General features: G+C 34.2%; 3 protein-coding genes and 1 pseudogene across 5 annotated transcripts; 2 read left to right on the forward strand and 2 right to left on the reverse strand.

Moving 5' to 3' along the window:
* Positions 1 to 105: 105 nt before the first annotated feature.
* On the reverse strand, positions 106 to 6,878 carry LOC123920331 (putative DUF21 domain-containing protein At3g13070, chloroplastic). 2 transcript variants are annotated; one of them, XM_045972599.1, is made up of 14 exons: positions 5,874 to 6,878; positions 4,453 to 4,550; positions 4,269 to 4,362; positions 3,576 to 3,653; positions 3,360 to 3,463; positions 2,977 to 3,058; positions 2,751 to 2,890; positions 2,593 to 2,671; positions 2,428 to 2,491; positions 2,241 to 2,332; positions 1,395 to 1,460; positions 1,055 to 1,171; positions 800 to 970; positions 106 to 617 (listed from the first exon to the last, which is right to left on the reverse strand). In XM_045972599.1, exons 1-14 carry the CDS (start codon positions 6,456 to 6,458, stop codon positions 372 to 374), a joined length of 2,016 nt encoding a protein of 671 aa, XP_045828555.1. In that variant the 5' UTR covers positions 6,459 to 6,878; the 3' UTR covers positions 106 to 371. The 2 variants fall into 2 exon arrangements, with proteins under 2 accessions (XP_045828555.1, XP_045828554.1); XM_045972598.1 differs by having other exon boundaries at positions 800 to 1,171; positions 5,874 to 6,852.
* Positions 6,879 to 8,735: 1,857 nt separating this feature from the next.
* On the forward strand, positions 8,736 to 10,736 carry LOC123881952 (pentatricopeptide repeat-containing protein At5g18950-like). The gene has a single exon (XM_045930727.1). The coding sequence runs from the start codon at positions 8,914 to 8,916 to the stop codon at positions 10,651 to 10,653; it is 1,740 nt and encodes a 579-aa protein (XP_045786683.1). The 5' UTR covers positions 8,736 to 8,913; the 3' UTR covers positions 10,654 to 10,736.
* A 2,828-nt stretch (positions 10,737 to 13,564) lies between these two features.
* On the forward strand, positions 13,565 to 15,472 carry LOC123921392 (annotated as a pseudogene).
* Positions 15,473 to 15,870: 398 nt separating this feature from the next.
* Positions 15,871 to 22,632, reverse strand: LOC123921391 (ABC transporter C family member 3-like). 2 transcript variants are annotated; one of them, XM_045973906.1, is made up of 10 exons: positions 20,038 to 22,632; positions 19,299 to 19,385; positions 18,584 to 19,213; positions 18,320 to 18,484; positions 17,939 to 18,233; positions 17,613 to 17,830; positions 17,110 to 17,415; positions 16,927 to 16,990; positions 16,502 to 16,741; positions 15,871 to 16,418 (listed from the first exon to the last, which is right to left on the reverse strand). In XM_045973906.1, the coding sequence occupies exons 1-10, from the start codon at positions 22,429 to 22,431 to the stop codon at positions 16,294 to 16,296; spliced, it is 4,524 nt and encodes a 1,507-aa protein (XP_045829862.1). In that variant the 5' UTR covers positions 22,432 to 22,632; the 3' UTR covers positions 15,871 to 16,293. The 2 variants fall into 2 exon arrangements, with proteins under 2 accessions (XP_045829862.1, XP_045829864.1); XM_045973908.1 differs by lacking the exons at positions 15,871 to 16,418; positions 16,502 to 16,741; positions 16,927 to 16,990; positions 17,110 to 17,415; positions 17,613 to 17,830 and having other exon boundaries at positions 17,951 to 18,214; positions 20,038 to 22,568.
* Positions 22,633 to 23,095: the final 463 nt, after the last annotated feature.

Here is a 23,095-nt window from a genome sequence, read left to right on the forward strand (position 1 = left end):
CAAAAGATAGAGTTCATAAGAGCACATGTTAAATTATCTAAATATAAAAATTTGTATTTAATAATAATAAAAATTAATATTTAAAAAATCTTATAATGTATTAAATGAAATGAAAATAAAAATACTTTATTATGACTTCTCAACTCTCAAGCCTTAAAAGAATACCTTTTTTTTTGGCATAGAACCCTCTATCTGTCTTGGAAAGGTTCTATATGTTAACTCATTGGTTCTCTCTTTTTTTTTTCTTTTTTTTGGAAGAACATTGGTTCTCATTTTGTACACTTATCTCAATTTTTCCATCTAATACAAAAATGGCACAAAAGCTTGCCAATTAGAAAGAACTGATAAAAGAAATGAAGAAAGAAAATGACTTATGAATTTCTAAGAGAATTTTCCTGATCAACTACATATTCATTAGAAATGTCTTCCTGTGGTCTCTTTACAAATGCATATCCATCATATTCTCCATCATCCTCAGAGTCTTCGCCGCTGTTCCATTTTCTTTTCACAATTTTCGGGAACATTCGTGTTACTTCTTTAGCCTCCAACATTTCGTCGACAGTATTTAGCCTTTCAAACCGAACAGCACTCACCTTTCTTGCATTTCCTGCTAGTATCTGCATCAAAGACAGGTAGAAGCTCTAGATTCAGTTTTGTTATTCGCACAGATTCGCAAAAATTAGCTAAAATAATTATGCTTCATATTATATTATTTCCAACTTTGGATAGTTATAACTTATAAGTTAAAACAATAAACTATAACATAAGGGACAATATTTTATAGCAACAAAATGATTACCTCAAGTTTGAAAATATGTTTTTTCTCTTTCGGTTCCTGGTGGTCGCCATTGTTGTCATCTTCATCATCTTCGTCATCCCTTTCAAGATCTATCTTGATGCTTTCACCTGTCCTTGGAATGTATCCAAAGGCTTCACATACAAAACCAGATACTGTCTCATATTGATGACCCTGGCAATATGAATAATAAGCATAGTTAATTTCGAGAAACACGATATGTAAAATGCACGTATAAAAAATAAAAAAGTGGTGAACCTCTGGCATCTTGATATTCAAATCTTCAGAAAGCTGATCAATGGATGTGTTAGCATCCACGTCAAACACACCCTCAGCTCGCATCACAATGTAGCCAGTTTTCTTTTGTATTTCCTCCTGTAGAATCACAGCAAAAGAATGTCAAATGTTTCTTCAATGAAAATTCGGTACGTAAAAGCGGCAAATAGTTGTAGTAAAAAAAAATCACATGCAAATATTCATAATGTATTTCATCTAACTTTTTTATCAACCAAGATTGCCGCTATATGTAGATTGTTATAAATATAACGAACGAAATAAAGAACAAGGTACAAGTAGAAGCATTTATACTGAGATTTACCTTTGAGTCATTTTCATCAAAGATTTCACCAACAATTTCCTCAACAACATCTTCAAGAGTTACAAGCTGTTAAATGGAAAGATACACAAGACATTTAGACTCATTGATTCAAAAACCATCGTCTTATCTAAATTCTTAGACCTTATTGGCAGATCAGTAAGAAGTAAACACTACTCAATTTAGCTATTAAGAAAATGATCTACTAAATGCAACAAGCATGTGGAAGGATGCACCATAAAATCATTGGCAAAATGAATCCAAAAGATGAGAGGAAAATTATCAAAACAGATTCAAAATTTATTATAACCAAAACCAGGAAAGTCAGGGCACAAGAAAGACAAGAACAGAAGGTAAATATCAGCATTTAGCAAATAAGAATTGCCTTTTAATCATAAAGTGAGAGAAGGTATAATTTAACTTATATCAAATTACGGCGCGGAGCATTGTCATGTAAAATGTAGTACTAGTAAGTACTAATACCTAAACATGTATCTACAAAAATTTAAGCTAATAATTGTACAGGACAATTTATGCATATTCAGAGTGTGTTTGTTAAAGAGTGTGTTGTTAGCACTCCTCTTCTTGAAATTATTCCCGATGACTGGTATGATTTCAATGTTGATTGATTCTATCAACTTTTATTTCAAATTAACATAAAAAAGAGGTTAAAAGAAACACGCATAGTGATAGCATGTTCTAATTGATATCTTTAATATGCTTCTTTTGTTTCTACGGTTATGCTTAGCACAGTTTATGCATCTTAAGTGAATCACAAATTCCATATATTCCTATTTATGCCAAACAAACTGATCTGAGTTGGTTTATTCAGGTATAGAAAGCACATACTCCAACAGTTCCACCGTACTCATTAAGAACGACAGCCATGTGAACTTTTCTGATTCGAAACTCTCTAAGAAGATTCCAAACAGACATTGAATCTGCAAAGGCAGTAATAAGAATTTATAATTCTGCAAGCTATGTGTTCCTAGCCCAAACAATTCAATTTTGATGAGTTAAGATGAAGTTAAGTTACCAGGTACGAAATATGCAGGCTTATGAGCCATATCTCCAACTGTAATACTCTCCAGCGTCTCGCCCTTCAAAATCAAACAGATTATAATTCTGCAAGCTATGAGATTGGATTAATAGGTAAAGCACTTATAACTCGTAACCAATAATAGTAGTAAAATCTCCCAACCTTTTGTACATAATCCAGCAGATCCATTGCATATGCTATACCCATTATATTATCAACACGTTGCTCAAAAACAGGTACCCTAGGAAACACGTTATATTACAGTTAGCACACTAGGGGAAAATATCACTGTTAATTCGAATTGGGAAACCTTTAAATACCTTGAGTACTGATGTGTAACCCACAAGTGATGAAAATCTACAAGGCTTGCACTTGCATCGATTGCAACAACATCAACAAGAGGTGTCATAACTTCTCTGACATGTGTGTCTTTTATCTCCAACACATTTTCAATCATATCCTATAATATATATTCAACGCACTAGTCAGAAAACAAGCAAATATATAAGGATATTATATGATTAGAATTAAACCCATATTCATTACTTGTTCTTCCTCTTCTATTGCCCCGCTTAGTTCTGCACCCCTTAGCATCAGTTTTAGCTCCTCTTCAGTAACATATGGCTCACTGGTACAATATATAGTAGCTTTAGCGTTGAATTCAATAAAAGAAATGAATTAGAATGTCCAAAGATCATTGCTTCAACAAATGGATGCAATTTCCAACGTGAGTATGAAAACAGGAACAAACTTAGAAAATGCAGCGTTATCATGGTGAATGGGTGGGAAATAAAAATTTCATCCCTGTGATGAAGGGACTGAGATTTACATTACAAATAAGAATCAGATTTCGCGACACACACATATGTAAAACAATGAATAAATTTACAAGCAGAGAAGATTAGTCGCTGGCTAGTTTTTCAGCATACCTACTTCCTTTTAAGCCAAGCAATTTAAGCATCCCCATTGAAAGATAGGTAACAATTCTTCCTACGGGATACAGTACAAGAGAAAGCCATGCCACTGGCCTGACCTAGAAGCATTAGAATTAATGGTTGAAGTAGAAATGTCAGTGTGCAAAACAAACAGAAATGCTTAATCAGCCAAATATCGAAAAAGTAAAAGGCAATAAATTTATAACTTACCACAAACCGAGCCACCTCTGTGGCATTATGAACAGCAATGCTTTTTGGAGTGATTTCAGTGAGAAGCAAAATGGCAACCTTGTTTGATTACGGAGAGGAGAGAAATCAGATATTATGGAAACAATTCTGACATACATACCAACTTGCAATCAATCAAACCAAGCTTCAGATGAGTGGCATTAGCAATGATATTTTTGGAGAAAAATAAAGGTAATGTAACAGATTGCGGACAAAAAGTTTATGGGTCGAAAAGAAACCCTCGGGGCAATCTTATGCAACCATTCTGTTTGAAAAAAAAATGTAAAATATGATAATTAACTTAAAGTAAACCCTACATCCTATAATGGTGCCTAAATTGCTGACATGTGGATAGCTTTTAAACGTATAAATTCAAATAACAGATCATATCACCCCCAACTTTTTCTATCCACTCAAAGATTAGCCCGGGCACCTTTTTCACAAATTGGTGATAAAGCTAGCTAGCTTTATATGTCAAATTCTGGTTCCCATCACATCAGGAGTTTGCAAGTTTAACGGGGCAGCATGTTGATATACTGAAAGATTCAAGGTTTGAAATGAATAACAATCAAGTAGCCTAGTGAATCTGAGTTTTGGATGATCAATTATACATGTTAATCATTTAATCACGTTTGATGTCCTGTTATTAATATCCTAGCAAGGAAGAAAGCATACTGTCATCACTCCTGTTGCTGCACTAACACCAGCTTCGCCAAATACTGCAGTTGCAGCTTCTGTGACCAGAGCAGTTGCTGCGATATTTACTACACTGCATACAACTTATTGACATGAGAAACTACTATGATCAAGTTGAAAAAAATGATATTCTTCAATTAAAAGACCAAATAAAGAAGAATACGTTGTGCCAATAAGTATGGTTGTGAGGAATCGAGTAACATCACTTCGGAGTAGTCTGAAGACGCCATTTTCAGATTCTTTTTCAGCCAACTCACGAACCTTTAAAATTTGCATCAAGAGTAATCAGACATCAAAGAATTAAAGTTAAAGCAACCATATTAATCATATGAATTGCATAGCTAATATGCCGAAATGCATGCATTTCAAAGGAACAACAAAAAAATCTCAGAGGAAAATGAACTATAATAAATAAAGGCATTGATGCTTCAATCAGCAAAATTTATTTTTCTTGCCAGCAAATAGGTGAGTTGCTACAAGCTTAACTGTATGTAGAGGCACTATTTTAGCAATTTGTGACTCTACAGTCACACAAATATTACAATTGAATTATGACATTTCGTTAGATTTTAACTAGCATGCCCCTTCAGTGTCACCATGAATGAAGTTACTAAAACAATAATGGCATAAGCGTATGCATACAAAATAATTCAGATATTGTTCTATTAAAAATATAGCAAAATTGGCCTCTTTTTGTATACCAAAAAAAAAAATATAGCTAAATTTCACATCTAAAATAGCATTCAGTTTATAATCTTAGAGTATCTTAGATACTCTCTTAAGATTGGTTTTCAATTTTCATAGTACTTGGTTATTATCATAATTTGTTTCCTGATTTCCCTATTTGTTTAGGATTATGAGTCTTACATCCCTATATATAGGGATTGATGTTTAGTCTCTTGTATCAAGTCACTATCAAGTTAATTCTCAAGTGATTATGTATAATATTCAAAATTCTTATTATTTCTCTCATTTCATTCAAAACCCATCTTTCAACAAAACCAAAGAAGTTTTGGTGTCTCAAACAGATAGATAGCAGAGGAGCTTCCGGTCTGTGTGATCTCATCTAAAATACAAACTTCATTACTTCAAAGATGTGAAACTTTAAGCAGTCGTAAGTAAATAAAAATAAACTTCACATTCAACAATATTACTATATCATCACGAATATTGATCCTATTTCCACAAAACTCACCGTCAAAACTCAACTCAACCCTGGCAACAATCCTTTTACCAACTACACTATATTCAGTAGATCAATACTGAACAATGCCGTCATAGGGGCTTAAAAAGAATAAGTTCCTATTTTTCTAGACATAGCTTCTATACTTTTATAGAACTTATATATACAAATAGGATTTAATTTATATACACTGTCAGTGTAAAGGTTTTTTACAGTATCAGTCAACCATAACCATCAAATCATTGAAAATATTTGACTTTAACTATAACTACTTATGAAGTCACATATATGAGTGGTCGTGATTTGTTAAGTGTAAACTTTTTACACTGAGAGTGTATGTCTGTATGATAATTAATATCAAAAACATAACCGTTGATAAAAGGAGGGAATAAGCATGATACCTTCCAAGGCCAAAGTGTGGTAATTGATGTCTCCGCCAAAGAGAAAAACGCCGAAAGACCCAAAAGCAAAGCCAATAACAACCCTTGTTCCTTAAATAAACGAAGAACTTGCAACACCGTAGGCCAAGTACTCTTAAGCAAAAGTATGCTCTTTCCAATAACACCATATCCAGCATTGACAATACCTTCAACAGCGAAAACTTTCGGACATCCAAACACCAACACCCCACAAACAGTAGCAGCCAAAAGAATCCCTTTTTTCAACAAAACTTCATTTATAAACTTCAAATTAGCATTGGAAACAACATTTTTCTCATGCAAACAATCACTATCACTACCAAGACACTTCATCTTCAAGCTATTCCCACTAAGTAACTTGGCATTGTTTCCATAACTTGAAACCTGAAAGCTTTTACAAGTGAAAGGACCAACACAATTTGAAACAATAGGAAAGGGGTATCTACTGTTTATACCCAAAACCTTCATTGGCATTCTCTTAGTTCGATTCTCATGAGTAGGATAAAACAATTTAGTACCCGAATTGAAAAAAACTCCATGACCCAAAACCCAAGATTCGTAGGCCATTACTAAAACACTAAAATCATAACAACCCAGAAACTCAAAATCAAATTTTGATGCTAAAAATTAAACCTTTGAAAAACCCAATGAGTTTAAGTTGAAAGTTGTATTTTGCTTGGTAATGGATATTGAAGAGTTGTGTGGTGAAATTGGGTATGCGATGCAACCGAGGAAGATGAAAAATGAAGAAGAAAGTGTATATACAGGAAATAAATTGTATGAATTTTGGTTGAAAAAGAGGAATTGGGGAATTAGGGTTTGAGAATGAAGGGGAAATTGGGCGTGAGTGTTAAGGCGCAGAGCAGAGTTTTGGACTTAGACGGACCATCCATCCCATCCCACTTGGTTTGGTTGGATGCTCTGTTTGACGCAGAAAAAGATGTGTACGTGGGATTGGGATGCACTTTTACTAGGAATATGCTTTCTACTATCTCTACTTCAATTTATCTATTTTAGGCTAAAATTAGTGGAGTTTAATTGATATGTTCTGACGGTGTAAAATAGTTTTACACGATCGTCTAATAAATAATCATTATTTTGTCATGTCATGTCAAGAAAGTGGGGTGAAGTGGAGTGATGTGGTGGAAAACATGGTTGGTATTAGTTGACAGTGTAAAATTATTTTACACCGTCAGTGCATATCAATTAAATCCAAATTAGTGACTAGATTTTTACTGTATTTTTAAAGGTGAACTAGGAGGAATAACAATCTATATTTATAAATTACACATATAATATTTTTATCAAATAAGTTATACTAAGGGAGATAAAATTACTTTTCTACAAAAAAGATCTTAACTAGTAAATATGACGAGTACTAATATGAACAAGTGAATCACATGGAGGATGGTACACAAGTTGACGATTTTATTATAATTATTATGAATTTTACGAAATTTATTGTTGAATTTTACAATTTATGTTGATGTGATAGTTTTAGAAGGTGTAACTTGAATTGAATTGGTGCATAAATATTAGTTCAATTGATAAAAAAGTCAAAAAATTGTTAAGTCGAATGCTATAATTGAAATTTGAACCCCAATTCTTCTAATTTATATGTGCATGAGTCTTAATTTCAATGATTTGTCACATTGTTTATCTTAAAAAAATACTTGAATTGAACTGACATTTACGATATATTAATTATTGTCAAAAAATTATAGTTTTAGTATTTTAAGTTTATTTTAAGTTTTACTTTAATTCCTTAAGTTTTATTTTTTATTCTTTTATTTTGGTCCTTAAATTATAAACGTTAGATAACTTGGTCAATGTTAGATAATTTGGTAAATGGATGGGACAAAGGATCGCGATCCCGCGAGGGTGAGCTAACTTCAAAAACCCGTCCTCAGTTCGGATTGTAGGCTACAACTCGCCTACATGAAGCCGGAATCGCTAGTAATCGCCGGTCAGCCATACAGCGGTGAATCCGTTCCCAGGCCTTGTATACACACCACCCGTCACACTATGGGAGCTGGCCATGCCCGAAGTCGTTACCTTAACTGCAAGGAGGGGGATGCCGAAGGCAGGGCTAGTGACTGGAGTGAAGTCGTGACAAGGTAGCCGTACCGGAAGGTGTCGTTGGATTACCTCCTTTTAAGTTTTTTTCATTTCATTTTGGTCTTTTAAGTTATGAATTTTGAGGGAAAATTCAGTTGAAAGAGAAGAACACACATTGTGTGTCCCACAGATTTTTCGACGGAGATTAATCATTAATAACAGAGATGAAAACTTCATACAAAATGGTAATCCATAAAAAAAAAATAAAAGAAATAACTAAAAATTAAAGTGTCAAATTAAAAATATTTTGAATTACATAAACTAAAATTCAAATAATCACTATTTTTGCAAGGAGAATTTGCATAATTAAGTATTTTAAATAAATAAAAGGCTTAATTAGTAAAATTATGTCTTAAAGATATTTTTGGTTTCAGATTGGTCCAATAGGTCCCCTTAAAGACATCTCTGTTAATCAGTCTGATCCCTAAAAAAAGGTCTGAATAGCATCAAGCTGATTAACAGATATGTCTTTAAGGACCTATTCAGACCTTTCTTTTTTTTCTTTAAGGGACATATTCAGACATTTTTTTCTTTAAATGATTAATGTAAAACCAAAATTATCTTTAAGGAACCATTTTACTAATTAAGCCTAAATAAAAATACTGAATCCATTTTATTAAGCATTTTTTATAAAGCATTTTTCCTATTTTTCACTCAATTCAACAACGGGAACCACTCATTTTTTCTCACGTCGCAATCACATTCTTCGCTTCATGCTTTATTCCTTTCTCCGTCGCCGGTGATTTCTACTTCTGGTACTATTTTGCAATTTAACAATTTATAAATCAGTCCCTACACAAGTTTATTTTATGGTTTCACCCACTTCGGTGCCCCTTACGTTTTCTTGTTCCACTCCGACAACAACAATAACAACGACCGCCTTTGAGCTTCATTCACAAATCCCATGATGACAATGTTACTGAGAAGAAGAACAACCTCGTATTTCCGAAACCTCACAACAGAAACAACAACCCAACAAGGTGGTTGTGATAAAGATCAAAACTTTACTCAAATTCTCAATGAAATTTGCACAATTACTCGAACTAAACCACGTTGGGAGAAAACCCTTTTATCACAATACCCATTTTTCAATTTCTCAAACCCTAATTTCTTCCTCCTTTATCACAATCATCAGAAAAATTCATTCCTTTCCCTTCGTTTCCTTCACTGGCTCACTTCACATTGTGGCTTCTCACCTGATCAGTCTTCATGTGATGTTCTTTTTGATGCTCTTGTTGATGCTGGTGCTTGCAAAGCTGCTAAATCATTGCTTGATTATCCTCATTTCACTCCAAAGAATGCTTCTTTGGAGTCTTACATTCGATGTCTTAGCAATGGTGGAATGGTTGAGGAAGCATTTGATGTGTTTGTTAGTTTGAAAAAGGTTGGATTTTTACCATCTGTGTCTACTTTTAATGTGTCTTTGTTAGCTTGTTTGAAAGTTGGTAGGACTGATTTGGTTTGGAAATTGTATGAACATATGCTTGAATCTGGTGTTTTAGCTAGTTATGATGTTGAAACTGTTGGGTATCTTATTAAGGCGTTTTGTGCCGAAAATGAAGTTTTTGATGGGTATCGACTTCTTAGACAGGTTTTGGAGGAGGGTTTGTGTCCTGATAACACGGTTTTTAACTCGCTTATAACTGGTTTTTGTAAGGAGGGAGAGTATACTAGAGTTTCTGAGATTCTTCATATTATGATTTCCATGAAGTGTAATCCTAGTATCTATACTTATCAAGAAATTATTAATGGACTCTTCAAGAGGAAGAATGCTGAGGGTTTTAGAGTTTTTAATGATCTCAAAGATAGAGGGTATTTTCCAGATAATGTTATGTATACAACAGTGATCAAAGGTCTTTGTGATATAGGGTTGTTTGGTGAGGCCAGGAAGTTGTGGTTTGAGATGATTCATAAAGGACTTGTGCCGAATGAGCACACCTATAATGTAATGATATATGGTTATTGTAAGATTGGTGATTTCGTTGAGGCAAGGAAGCTCTATGAGGAGATGTGTGGTAGAGGTTATGCAGAAAGCGTGGTTAGTTACACAACAATGATTTCGGGTCTATGTTTACATGGAAAGACTGATGAAGCTCTGAGCTTGTTTCATGAAATGTCTCGAAAGGGCATTGCTCGTGATTTGATCAGTTACAACTCTCTAATCAATGGCCTTTGCCAGAAAGGTGAGCTAGTTAAGGCTACTGATTTGTTGCATGAACTTCTCGCACAGGGTTTAGAACCATCAGTTTCTTCATTTACTCCTCTCATAAAAAGACTTTGTGAAGTCGGTGACATTGAGGGTGCAAAGAGATTGTTGAAAGATATGCATGATAGGCATTTGGAACCAATTGCTACTACGCATGATTATATTATTATTGGGTTATGTAAAGAAGGAAATCTTACAGAAAGTATGGAATGGTTGCTAGACATGCTGAGTTGGAAGCTGAAACCCAAGGAGCAAACATTTGAGCATCTGATTGACAGTCTAACACAAGAAGATAGGTTAGATGATATTTTGATTGTCTTAGATTTAATGTTTAGAGAAGGATATAGACTCAAAGAAAGCATAATTCATTCTTTGGTCAGTAAACTTAGCAAAGAGAATTTCCATTTTCCTAATTTACTTTTGGAGGAGCTCGTATAAAGAAATTGATATAATTGATTATATTGTTTGTATCTTCCATGTACTCTTACCAATAAAATGATGATTTTTTTGTTTTTTTGGAATACTTGAAGCTGTAATCATCTTGATGTTTACCATTGTAAAGGCTTCCTAATTTGTAACATGTCTGCCATTCTAGATAAAGTACCTCTCACTTTCTTGATTATGGACATCATTTTCTGTTAGGATTTCTAAATTTGTCGTATTTTTTTTTTTTAATCTAAAGAAGCTATTGGCTTTGTAGTAAACTTTGTAGGCATATTAATGTCAATGAAATTTCCACTCTCTCACAAAGAGCATTAGAACTTAGAAGCTGCCTTCTCAAATATAGAAATTTTTCCTTTCTTTATGCAATGATTTTGCGATGTGAATTGTGTCTCTGACCGTGTGATAGCAACTGAACTAAGTATACATGATCTATGAAAATTAGAAAATTGAACTAAGTATTCATACATGATCTATGAACAAGAGAGATCCCTAAAGATCCATTTGATAAAAGAAATGAATTGATAGGGCGGAGCTGGCATGCTCGTTAACATCTTAATGTCTGCCATCATCTTCCTTGTTCTATTTTATAAACTCAACTTTGAATTGAGTTTGAATTGATATGTGTGAAGTTTGGTTGTAGAACTTCAGAGAATTGATGTTGTGCAGTGAGAAAGAACTAGTGGCTTTTACTTCTGAACAAACAACTATGCATTTACTCGTTTCAAACTCGTCAAGGTTTTTGCATTTAATTGACTTATATAGGGATAAAAGTCCATTATCTATTATATGAACTACTACACATGCTATTTAGTAACATTTTTCTAGCAACGCCTAAATTATGTTACTGAAGCTACCACATCAGCTGCAATCTTATTTTCTCAGCGTTTCTTGTGAACTGATAATGTTCGCACCTTTCACTCCCTCTTTGAACAGATGCTAACATTGTGAAATTGTCCTACAAAGATTGTTGTATGTATGTATTATGAATTTCAATCTCATTTTTAAATTTATAGTTTTTTTTTAATATGAAATTTTTTAAACATGTGGTTGTGGTGATAATCACTGCTCATCTTGAATCATAAAAAGATAACTCTGGTTGTTCAATTGTGTGATATTGAGATTTGAGACATAGATGATTTTATCTCAATATATATTACTCTAGGTCGTCAAGGAACAATTGATTGTTTGAAGTTTAAAGTGGCTCTTAACATTAATGCCGGTAAGGTCGTAACCTGCAGAAAATTCCGTCTCTTGAACCGTGAAGAACAAGCTCTGGCTTGATGCATAGAATAATTTAAGATAGAATACCATTATTATTCCATTCAATGTGGATAAATATAATGTAGTATATTACTGAAAATAGGTAGGAACAAAATTTGCAAATTGGAACAGATGAATTACACAAGCCTGAAATGTGATAGGAATATTAGTTTACATGTTTGTTAATGTGGATTGAATTGTGTATCATTTTCTAGTTATTCATACTTATGTAAATTTGTTTCTAATCCTGCATGGATAAAGTATGGACTTAGCTGAGCTACTTTTAGTTACTCAGGGTTCACTTCAGGAGGGGTTTGTGGACACACAACCAATAAGCTCTTCGCACATACGATCAATGTATGTAGCTTTTTTTAGAATTGTTTTGTTCATATATTTAATTAAATTGATGTTGCTGATTGTTTTTGCAGTTAGACTTATTGTACAGGCTTCTTCTTTGAGCAATACTTATTGTGATTAATGGCATTACTGCTTCTTGTCAAAAAGAAAATGACATTACTTTTAGGTTTTGTTCAGTTTTTAAGTTTTTTACTCAAGAACTACAGTCTTTCTATGTCATATGGAGAACCTTGGTTGATCTATAAGGTTTTCTATCAGCATTACTATTGATGTCAACCACTTATGCACTACTCTTTTGTTATCTGATATCTATAATTACATGTTCATATGTTGTCATGCTAGTTAGTCATTTGTCTGCAGTGCTGAGGTCTGTGATTTGAATCTTTGCGACATCATCCTGCTGTGACTGTGAGGGTCAGGGCACCAAAATCAGATGCAAGAATTTCTTCTTCTGGAATGATGGTATGTTCCTTTTGTTGCTTCATATTTTGTTAATGACAAGAATTTATTCCAGCACTGGCAACCTCCTAACCTTGCTTTCACTTTAGAAGGAGTGTTTAATTTAACACCGTCCATAAGATTACTATGCTTCAGTAACTCGTTAGTGCCAATATATGTTACTCCCTTCGTCTCAGATTAAATGTTACATTTGGGTTGTGCACAGTTCTTAAGGAAATGATTAGCCGAGTTGATTCCAACAGTAAAATTAGTATCATTTACTATAACATCTTTATTAATTCTAGTTTGTGGAGTAGTTAGGTGGATTGAAATTAATAAATAATGGTATATTAGTGAATTATTGTGAGTAAATTAAAGTGACAATTATTGTGAGATAGAGAAAAAATGCAAATTTTTTATGAGTAAATTGTACAACCATCTAGAAGGAATTTTGAAAGAAAAAGTTTAATGTTCACATACTTTAAAGAATAAATTGTAAAATCAAAACTGTATTTATAAAAGCAACTCTTTATAAAGTTTTGACAATGACAAGTGCTATAACTCAATTGTTAGTTTCCTTAAAGTGTAGTGATTTCATTAACAACAAAAAAGACATTGTGATTTTTTTCCTGATACTAACTTCCACATATTAACAAGAAAACAATAATCTTTTGTAACTTCAACAACAAAACTTGAACTTCTTATATTAACATGCAAATAACAATCTTGTGCATTTATGGACAACAATATTCGATATGTCATTTTGAACTACTTTTCTTCTATATATCTTATCTCATGGTTGCCAATTTTTTTATAAGGTTTTATAATTTTCATTTTCTGTGACAAAAATGTGTTTATAAACCCCTTCATCTAAGCATTCTTCTTTAGTTCCTCTTAGAATTAGATCAAGCTACCATCATGGAGTTTCACAACCCTTTCTCTTGTACCTTCATAGCCACCTTTAGTTTCCTCTTCATGCTATTCAAAATAGTTAAAAAATGGAGTACTTCTAAAAACTCCATCATTAATTTACCACCAGGACCATGGACACTACCCCTCATAGGAAACATACACCAAATTATCACCAGTTCAATGCCTCATCACTGCTTAAAAACTTCAGCAGAGAAATATGGACCCTTAATGTACCTAAAACTAGGTGAAGTACCATATATAGTAGTTACTTCACCAGAGTTGGCCAAAGAGGTTATGAAAACACAAGACTTAAACTTCTGTGATAGGCCAAACCTTTTTTTGCCTACAATATTTACTTACAATGCTACAGATATTGCATTTTCTCCATACGGAGATTACTGGAGGCAACTACGAAAAATATGCATTGTAGAACTGTTAAGTTTAAAACGTTTCCAATCATTCCAGTCCATACGAGAAGAAGAGGTTTCAAAACTAGTTAAATCAATATCTACATGTGAAGGATCAATTGTTAATCTCACTGAGAACATATTCTCAATGACATATGGGATAACAGCAAGAGCAGTTTTCGGGAAAAGGACCAAACACGAACTAGTGTTTAAAACTGCGTTGGAGGAATAGTAAGCTTGTTGGGAGGATTTTGTATTGCTGATTTGTATCCTTCTATTAGAATGTTGCTTCAGAGGGTGAGTAGAGCAAAGACTAGACTTGAAAAACTTCGTAGAGAAACTGATAGGATATTGCAAGACATCATCAATGATCACAGAAGTAGTCACGAAGATGAAGATCTAGTTGATGTTCTTCTCAAGTTTCAGCATGGTGATAATAATGATCCCTTGCAAAATCACTTGACTGATGACAATATTAAAGCAGTTATACAGGTTAGTCTATAACCAAACACATCTAGAAAATCATTTTTTTCTCTTCTTCTTTTAAATGAATTACATGAACCTTTTCGTGATCGGTTTTGTTAGTAAACAATTTAAAAGATTTTTTTACTTCAGTTCATTATCTGATTTAAAAGGTAGTTATATTCTACACCAGGGAATTTATTCTTTGTATGAATTTGTACATAAGAAAATGCAAGTGTATTTACATATATAGTAATAGATAGTGATAATTCATATGTAGGACTTGTTCACTGCTGGTAGCGAAACATCCTCAGGGATTGTGTTATGGGCGATGTCTGAGATGGTAAAGAATCCAATGGTGATGAAAGAAGCACAAGCTGAGGTAAGAAGAGTGTTTGACAGAAAGGGGTATGTGGATGAGACAGGATTGCACCATTTGATATACTTAAAGTCTATCATCAAAGAAACACTGAGACTACACCCTGTCATACCATTGCTGGTTCCAAGAGAAAGTAGAGAGAAAAGTCGAATCAATGAGTATGAGATCCCACCTAAGACAAGGGTTGCTGTCAACATTTGGGCCATTGGAAGAGATCCAATTTATTGGGATGAAGCCGAGAGTTTTAAACCTGAAAGGTTTGTTAATAGCCCAATTGATTTTAAAGGTACACACTTCAAATATATTCCATTTGGTGCCGGAAGAAGGATGTTTCCGGGTATATCATTTGCTTTACCCAATGTTGAACTTCCACTTGCCATGTTACTTTACCACTTTGATCGGAAGCTTCACAATGGATTAAAGAACGAAGAACTTGACATGAGTGAGTCATTTGGATTTAGTCTAAGAAGGAAAAGTGATCTCTCTTTGATTCCTATTACTCGCCGTCCTTAATATGTACTGTATTGCCTTATAAGCATGCAATCTGTCAAAAAAAAAAAAAAAACGTTTCAGCATACAAGTTCACAATTTCCTTATGCTACTTTTCGGAAACGGATTTCATGCTGTTACAGCAGGACGCTGTAACAGCTAAGGACCGTCCGATTTGAATCATGTATCTTTGATCATTTCTAGTAATTTTGTAAATGAGTTAATCTGATCCGTCCGATTTGATAATCAACGACTAAGATTCAAAACAGTGTGAAACTGTGTGCTTTTGCAGTGCAGCAAATCTGCTGTAACAGCTAAGGACCGTCCGATTTGAATCACGTGTCTTTGATCATTTCTAGTAATTTTGTAAATGAGTTAATCTGATCCGTCCGATTTGATAATCAACGACAGAGATTCAAAACAGTGTGAAACTGTGTGCTTTTGCCGTGCAGCAAATCCTTTTTTTTTTTTTAATCAAATTGCACTGCAGCAAATCCTGGTCCCTACTTTTCATGCATGTTTGGTATTATTAGAACACTGTACATGTCTCTTGATATTCAATAAATCTATATACAAAATACTGCAACTAATTGATTATCAATCTTAACAAATTCTATATTTGACAAATCTATCTAATGTATATAAGTCAATTCTGAAGCCAGAATATTCTAACCCCTACGACACTCCTACTCGATTTTGACTGAACTAATGATGTACTTACAATTTACTAATATTCTCGTCTCTTTCGGTCAAAGTTGTGTGCGATGACCCGGCACCGTATTAAGGTGTAAATACAGAATAATGAATACACAGTTAGACAACTGACACCGTATTTTATACGGTCAGTTGGATTTTTTTGACGATAACCCTATTGAAAAGATACTTTCCCCTCCCCCAAAATTTTGGTCTTTCATCAAGAAGATTTCAAAATCAGTGATCAACAGATTTCTCAAAATTGGAGCTGGACCTCGTGGTATACTCTGCAACAAGATTAGCAAAAGATGATGACTTATCCTCTGGCAATGTGGTTGGGGAGTCATACTCCTCAATAAGTCCTACAATAAAAATACACAACATCAGAAATTGAAACACCAAGGATATTGAAAGTTTAATGAAAAATTACAGCTTTCTTCCTAACCTTGACTAAGAAGTAGAACCATATCACTGTCAAGAACAGAAGTTATTCGATGCGCAATGGTAATGACTGTAGAGTCGGTGAAATGCTGCCTAAGAGTTTGCTGAATTAAATTATCTGTAGCTGTATCAACTGATGCAGTGGCTTCATCAAGCACCAAAATCTTGCTCTTCTTAAGTAGTACCCTACCAAGGCATACCAACTGCCTCTGACCCATGCTCCAATTCTCACCATTCTCGTTAACTACAAAAGCATAGACTTCCACATTAGCAATAAGTTCACGGGTTGAAATACTATATTGTCCTTCTGGACTTGGATATAAGCAAAAAGGTACGCCAGTTAGTCTAAATTTGGACCGAATTCATTTACCTTTTTGCTTATTTACCTTTGAAGGGAGTATTTATGTTCAACAAAATTAGAAGACAAACCTGAAGAGTCGAGCTTTCCTTCTTTCTTTCTAACTTCATCTCCCAGTTGACACTTATCCAAGGCCTATTTTAAGGAATGTAAATCAGAATTTGAAGAACAATTACAAGGATAATATATTTTTGACAGAACCAAGTGTCACTGTTTTTGCATTTTGTATCAACAACTAAAGAAAACCTACTCACCTCCCATATTTGTTCATCATTGTACTCTTCCAGAGGGTCAAGATTACTTCTCACAGTCCCCTCAAACATTGTTGGATCCTGTGGAATAATGCTTAGTCTAGACCTCATATCATGCAGTCCAATTGTAGAGATGTTGATGCTGTCGATGATAACTTCCCCAGCAGTAGGTTCAACAAGTCGGAAAAGTGTTTGTATAAGAGTTGATTTGCCGCTACCTGTTCTACCAACAATCCCTGTTTTTAATCCTCCATGAAACGTGCATGTTAGTCCACGCAACACGAGCGGAAGATGTGGAGCATATCGAACCTTTATCATGGACAACAAATCATTACAAATGGTTAAATGGAGCACAAACATCATATAAAAAAATAATAATTATGCTACAAAGTATGTGGTACCCAAAATACAACTTTTCTATTCAGAAGTCAATTGACCACAAAGTGAAATAAACAAAACCAAAAACATAATTCAAAGGCAGCAACAGGAATCAAATGACCATCTACCTGCAAGTTTCGTATATCAACCTCGCCATATGCAGGCCAAGAAGGATCTGGCCTTTTTTCTTCTTCTGAAACAAGCGGAGGCTCGCTAGGAATGGTTGTATACTGAAGCATCCTTTCCACCGATATAATATTGTTCTCTAAATTACAAAGATTCCGCATCACCCAAGATTGTATCGTGTTTAAATTTAGACCATAGGTAACAACTAGACCAGCAATGCCTTCAAAAATCAGAAAAATGACACAAGGGAAACAATTAAGCGCAACTCCTCATTACATAAAAAGAGTAAATTTTGATTGATATATCATCCCAGATTTGAGTTAGGCACCTGGATTTATGATTCCGGGTGGAATCGATATCAAGAATATCAAGGAAAAGGCAAATGTGAAGGAAGACAACATATCTAAACGAAAGCATAGCCATTCCATAGCAGCTGCGCTATTGAACTTTGGCCGAGAATACCCATCAGTCAGTTTCATATTTGTTTCATGGAATCTTGACTGTTGATCAAAGCTTCTAATGGTTAAAGTACCGGATATTGTTTCGGCAAAGTGTTGAATGATTGGGGCTTTGCATACTCCACTTAAACGTGATAGTTCACGGGCTGATGGTAAATAATATCGCTGTAGAATGGAGTCAAATTTGCAAAATAAAAAAATGTGCCAACTTATTATCAAAGCCTAGACATGGTTGATGGAACAAATAATACCTGATACCAAATGCTAATTGCTATCACGGGTACACACACGATGAAAACTTGCCATGCCACCTGAGACATCACTATTATAATTCCTAGAAGCTGGATCAAGTAGAAGGCAAATGAGTCTATTTGATAAGGAATGTCAGTATCCACTGCACTTTGGTCGGTTGAAGCCTAAAAAACAACAGAGAGGAAGACAGCGATTAAAAAAAAACAAGCGACAAAGTATTCTATAGTTATATATATTATAGTGATTGAAAACAACTGGCATACCCTATTAAGGATTCGTCCACTTGGAGTCGAATCAAAAAATGACATAGGGGCGCGAAAAATGCACAAGTGCATTTTATTGAAGAGTATAGTGGCTGTCTTATAACCGACTGTAACAAGTATCAATGCTCTAACAAGAATGCATAAAACACTTCCAATGGCCAAACCAACATAGACTTCAATTAGAGTTGTTCCTTCAACCGGTGCCTCCACGTCGGCTGAGATGGGAGTTGCCCGAGCCATCCAATAGTTGCTTCCAATTTGAAGAGCTTGAAAAAGAATCTGAGCCAATAATATGAACGGTACAAGAGCTCCTCCATATGCAGTTGTGATATATTTCCAATAGACTGAAAATCCGACTTTACCTTTCTCCCTTTCTTCTTCTTGAACAAGTTGGCCTTTTGGTTCTCCTTTATCACCATTTTGCTCATCTTTGTTTACCTCTTCATGAGCGCCGGTGATATTTACAGCTTTTTCTAAGGTACTTATTTCATTAGATGTTTTTCCTCCCTCCAATGATTCAAGTGTAGACATAGCTTCTCTGTGTGCGCCGATGAGTTCCATAAAATCGGTCCCAATGTTGAGCAGATCGGCATACTTTCCACTTTGAGTAATTTTTCCATCTTTCATGACCTATAACAAGGGCCATAAAAGAGGTTAAAAGAAAACCGATCCATCATTTTAAATTAATGACAACACAATTATGATAAAAACTCACCAATATAAGGTCAGCAGTAGGTAAGAACTCCACTTGATGAGTAACATAAACAACTGTTTTGGAACTTAAAACGCCAAGCAAGCATTCCTGCCACAGAATTAAAACAAACAATTTCACAAGTGTCATGCTGTTGGAATGGAATAACAACATTTCAAAAGAGTTAAACTAAGAATTATTTGTAGGTTATCAAATCGAGATTCAAGTAATGAATCAGAAAACATTCTTTCCCCAATTATTTTTTTGGTACAATAGAATTCTTTCCCCAATTATGAATCAAGTCTTAAGATACATTACCAATATAAATGTTATTAAGTGTGTTGAATTTGTGGTATTTAGGTGAAAGAATAGGAGAAAATAATAAGGAACATACAATATTATTATAAGTTGATACATCATATATGAACCTCAAAATAATTCAAGTCATATATCAAATTATAAAAGAAAAATGATGGGTTATACAAAGTTGACTAAAAAAAGGTGGTTAGCTACACCAAGTTTTGATAGTGATTCATTAAATGAATCGGGATTCATCGTAGCGAATCAGCATATAAAATGAGATTCATGTTCAAATAGATAGACACTAGAAATTCACATCAAATGAGTTCAATTAAGTATTGAATTAAGATATGACTTGCATGTATCGTAAGATACTGATAACTAATTTTTAGTATGTACAAAAAGTAAAATAATCAAGTTAATAATACACTACACGATAAACAAAACGCAGAAAATGAGTTACCTTGAAAAGGTGAGATCCTGTATGAGCATCCACAGCACTAAAAGGATCATCAAATAGATAGATATCAGCATCTTGGTAAAGAGCGCGAGCAATTTGTATTCTTTGTTTCTGTCCACCACTCAAATTTATCCCACGTTCGCCGATAACCGTCTGATCACCAAATGACAAGATTTGCAGATCCTTCTTTAAGGAACATGCTTCAAGTACCTTCTCGTACCTTTCCCTAACCATGTGTTCACCAAACAATATATTATCCTCTATCTTGCCACTTTGAATCCATGGTGATTGAGCAACATAAGCCTTTGTTCCACAAACCTTAAGGACACCAGATATCTTTGGTACTTCTCCCAATACACAAGAAAGTAAAGTAGACTTGCCTGATCCAACTGTACCACAAACAGCAACCTTCATGCCTTGAAAAACTCTGAGATTTATGTTCTGCAAAGTTGGATTAGATGAAGATAAATCCCAGGAAAAATTCCCATCAAACACTTCAATGGCGGTATCAGAACTTCCCGGAGGAAGCTTTTCAACATCAGATTGCAAGTCATCGAGACGAAGGAACGAAGAGATCCTATCGAGAGAAACTTTAGTCTGTGCTATCATTGAAATCAAATCTGGAAGATCATAAATAGGATTTTGAAGAATCCTGATTGTTGCAAGTGCTGACAGAATCTTCCCCGATTCAAGTGGGATCCCTATAAGCATACAAGTACCAAAAGTAACCACTGATACCAATGTAGGTGCACCCCAAAAGACAAATGTAGTCAAGGCTGAAGTATAAAGAAACTTTCTCAACCACCCTTGTTCGGCATCCCTAAGCTCAGTTATTTTAGATAGAAACTTCATTTCCCATCCTTGTAGTTTGAGGATCCTCATGCTCCTTAAAATTTCAGATGTGGTTTTCATTCTAGTATCCTTTGACTCCATCAACTTATTTTGAAACTTCTCTTGCAATGATCCCAGGGGAATATTTGCCAGCATAACAATGATAGTAGTAACAAAAGCAGCAATGGAAGCAAGCCCCAAATTTTTATACAAAATTAACAACGCCAATGTAACTTGCATAACTACTAACCACAAATCATGTATGTACCAACTGAAAACACCGACTCTTTCAGCATCAACAGTCATGAAATTGATTATTTCTCCAGAAGTGTGGCATTGTCTTGATTGACATGAAAGTGTTAAGGCTTTGTTATATATCATAGTGACAAGCAGTGCTCGGAATCGAAGTCCGATTTGCTGCAACCTAAATAACCAATGCCTCCGTGCTAAGAATTCTACAATGTTTGCAATGAAAAATGCAGAAACCAACACATAGCCTTGATTCTCATATAGCCTTCTTCCATCAAGGTATTGAACAAAAGAATCAATAAGATAAGGACCAACATAAGATGCTAAAGTTTTTAAAAATGTAAGAAAAGCAGTGATAAGAATCTCTTTCCACACAGAGATTAACAATGACTTAACCAACTTAAGTGTGGTTACTCTATTGACTGCACCACAATCAGCTTCAAGTTTGTCTCTAAAAGATGGAAAAGCTCCAACCACACTATCTCCACTATCTAGCTGAGGAATATCCTCAAGGTCTAAGGTTTTCTTATTGCCAAATGCTATAAGGGGTCCCACCCAAGTGAAAGTGAGAAGGCTCAAAATTCCAGCATTTGAAAAAGGAGTAACAGTGTCACTCCCTTTAGTCTCTTTTAACCCCAAGGGATTAACATTACCATTACCAACATGTGTATCACCATTCAAAAGAGGTTCTTGAATAGTTCTCTCACCTTCTTCACTCTCATTTCTCACAAAATACCCCACATAACAGAAGAACAAACCAACACAAAAAGAAACTACATCAGAAACCAAGCATTGAGCAGTTAACTCGATGTGATTTTCATACAAAACAACAATGTCAACCACAAAACAATAACATGCAACAATGAGATAGAAAACACACCAAGCTCTAAAGAAGAATGGAAACCTTCTTTTTCTTTGACCTGAACTGAAGAAAAACAAGAACCCTTTGTGGAAACAAACACAAATAACAAACCAAGAAACTGTTTTTAAACCTAAATCAAAAAGGGTAACAACTTTTTCTTCTGACCAACCATTAGTATACCAGTAAAAATAATTAAACAGAAACAGAACAAAATTTAAAAAAGAAAAACCAATCGAGCAAAACTTTGTCACTTTAAACAAAGTACTATTAAGTTTCTCCTCCTTAGACTCATTCACAACACAAGTTTTGATTTTTCTCCAAACCCATGAAACTAAAACAGCCACAAGCAACACTACATGAAGTAAACTAGATAACCCATGAAGGAAAATGGGTTTAACAAGAAAATCAGTTCCATTGTTCATGAGTGAAGTTGAAACAAAACCCAACTCCAACATAGTTAAATTAAACTAAAAATTGGATTTTTATTGTGGAAGTTTGTTATTGAGACTCTATGAAGAAAAGGGTTTAGTGGGATATTATGAAAGATGAAATTTTTGAGGTTATATATAAAAGTGGTTGCAAAAAAGTTGTGACCACTATTAAGTCAAAAAGTAGAGAGAGAAAAGTGACCAAGTCAATAAGAAAATGTGATTCCCAGCGTTAGAATATAGAAAATATTATATTATTTGTTGAGAAAATATCTCTATGATTTGGTTTGTTTATTTTTATCTCTATAATAAAGGGATTTAGTTTAGATTTAAGTTTATTCACTTGGTTATAAATACCAAGGTAGTCATACTATTTTATTCATGTAAATAGTAATGTAAATATTGTAATTAGGGTTATTGACAAGTATCAATAATATTCATTGTTCCTTGTTATTTTCTCCTATTCTTTAACCTAAATTACCAAAATTTCAACATGGTATCAGAGCCATGGTATCCACCTTGAAACATAATTCCGCTGCAATTTCTCCCGAGAATAATTAATTCTTGGTTATTCTTCACTTTACCTTTTTTATCTTTTTTTCATATAAACCCTAGCCGTCATTAGAATTTATTTTTATTTTGTTCCACACCTTTGTGGTTCTTGTTTACCCCTTTGCTTTCTTTTCTAACC

This window comes from Trifolium pratense, linkage group LG4 (assembly GCF_020283565.1).
Source record: "Trifolium pratense cultivar HEN17-A07 linkage group LG4, ARS_RC_1.1, whole genome shotgun sequence".
Taxonomy (NCBI): Eukaryota; Viridiplantae; Streptophyta; class Magnoliopsida; order Fabales; family Fabaceae; genus Trifolium; species Trifolium pratense.

Coding starts and splice junctions, on each gene's coding strand:
- LOC123920331 (XM_045972598.1), bottom strand. CDS start 6,458: ATGGCCTACGAATCTTGGGTTTTGGGTCATGGAGTTTTTTTCAATTCG. Junction 3,654..4,268: donor CAGCAACAGGAGTGATGACA/GTATGCTTTCTT, acceptor TAATCAAACAAG/GTTGCCATTTTGCTTCTCAC. Junction 2,891..2,976: donor CAATAGAAGAGGAAGAACAA/GTAATGAATATG, acceptor TATATATTATAG/GATATGATTGAAAATGTGTT.
- LOC123881952 (XM_045930727.1), top strand. CDS start 8,914: ATGATGACAATGTTACTGAGAAGAAGAACAACCTCGTATTTCCGAAAC.
- LOC123921391 (XM_045973906.1), bottom strand. CDS start 22,431: ATGTTGGAGTTGGGTTTTGTTTCAACTTCACTCATGAACAATGGAACT. Junction 17,416..17,612: donor TTGATATACGAAACTTGCAG/GTAGATGGTCAT, acceptor TCCATGATAAAG/GTTCGATATGCTCCACATCT. Junction 16,742..16,926: donor AGGAAAGCTCGACTCTTCAG/GTTTGTCTTCTA, acceptor ATGCTTTTGTAG/TTAACGAGAATGGTGAGAAT.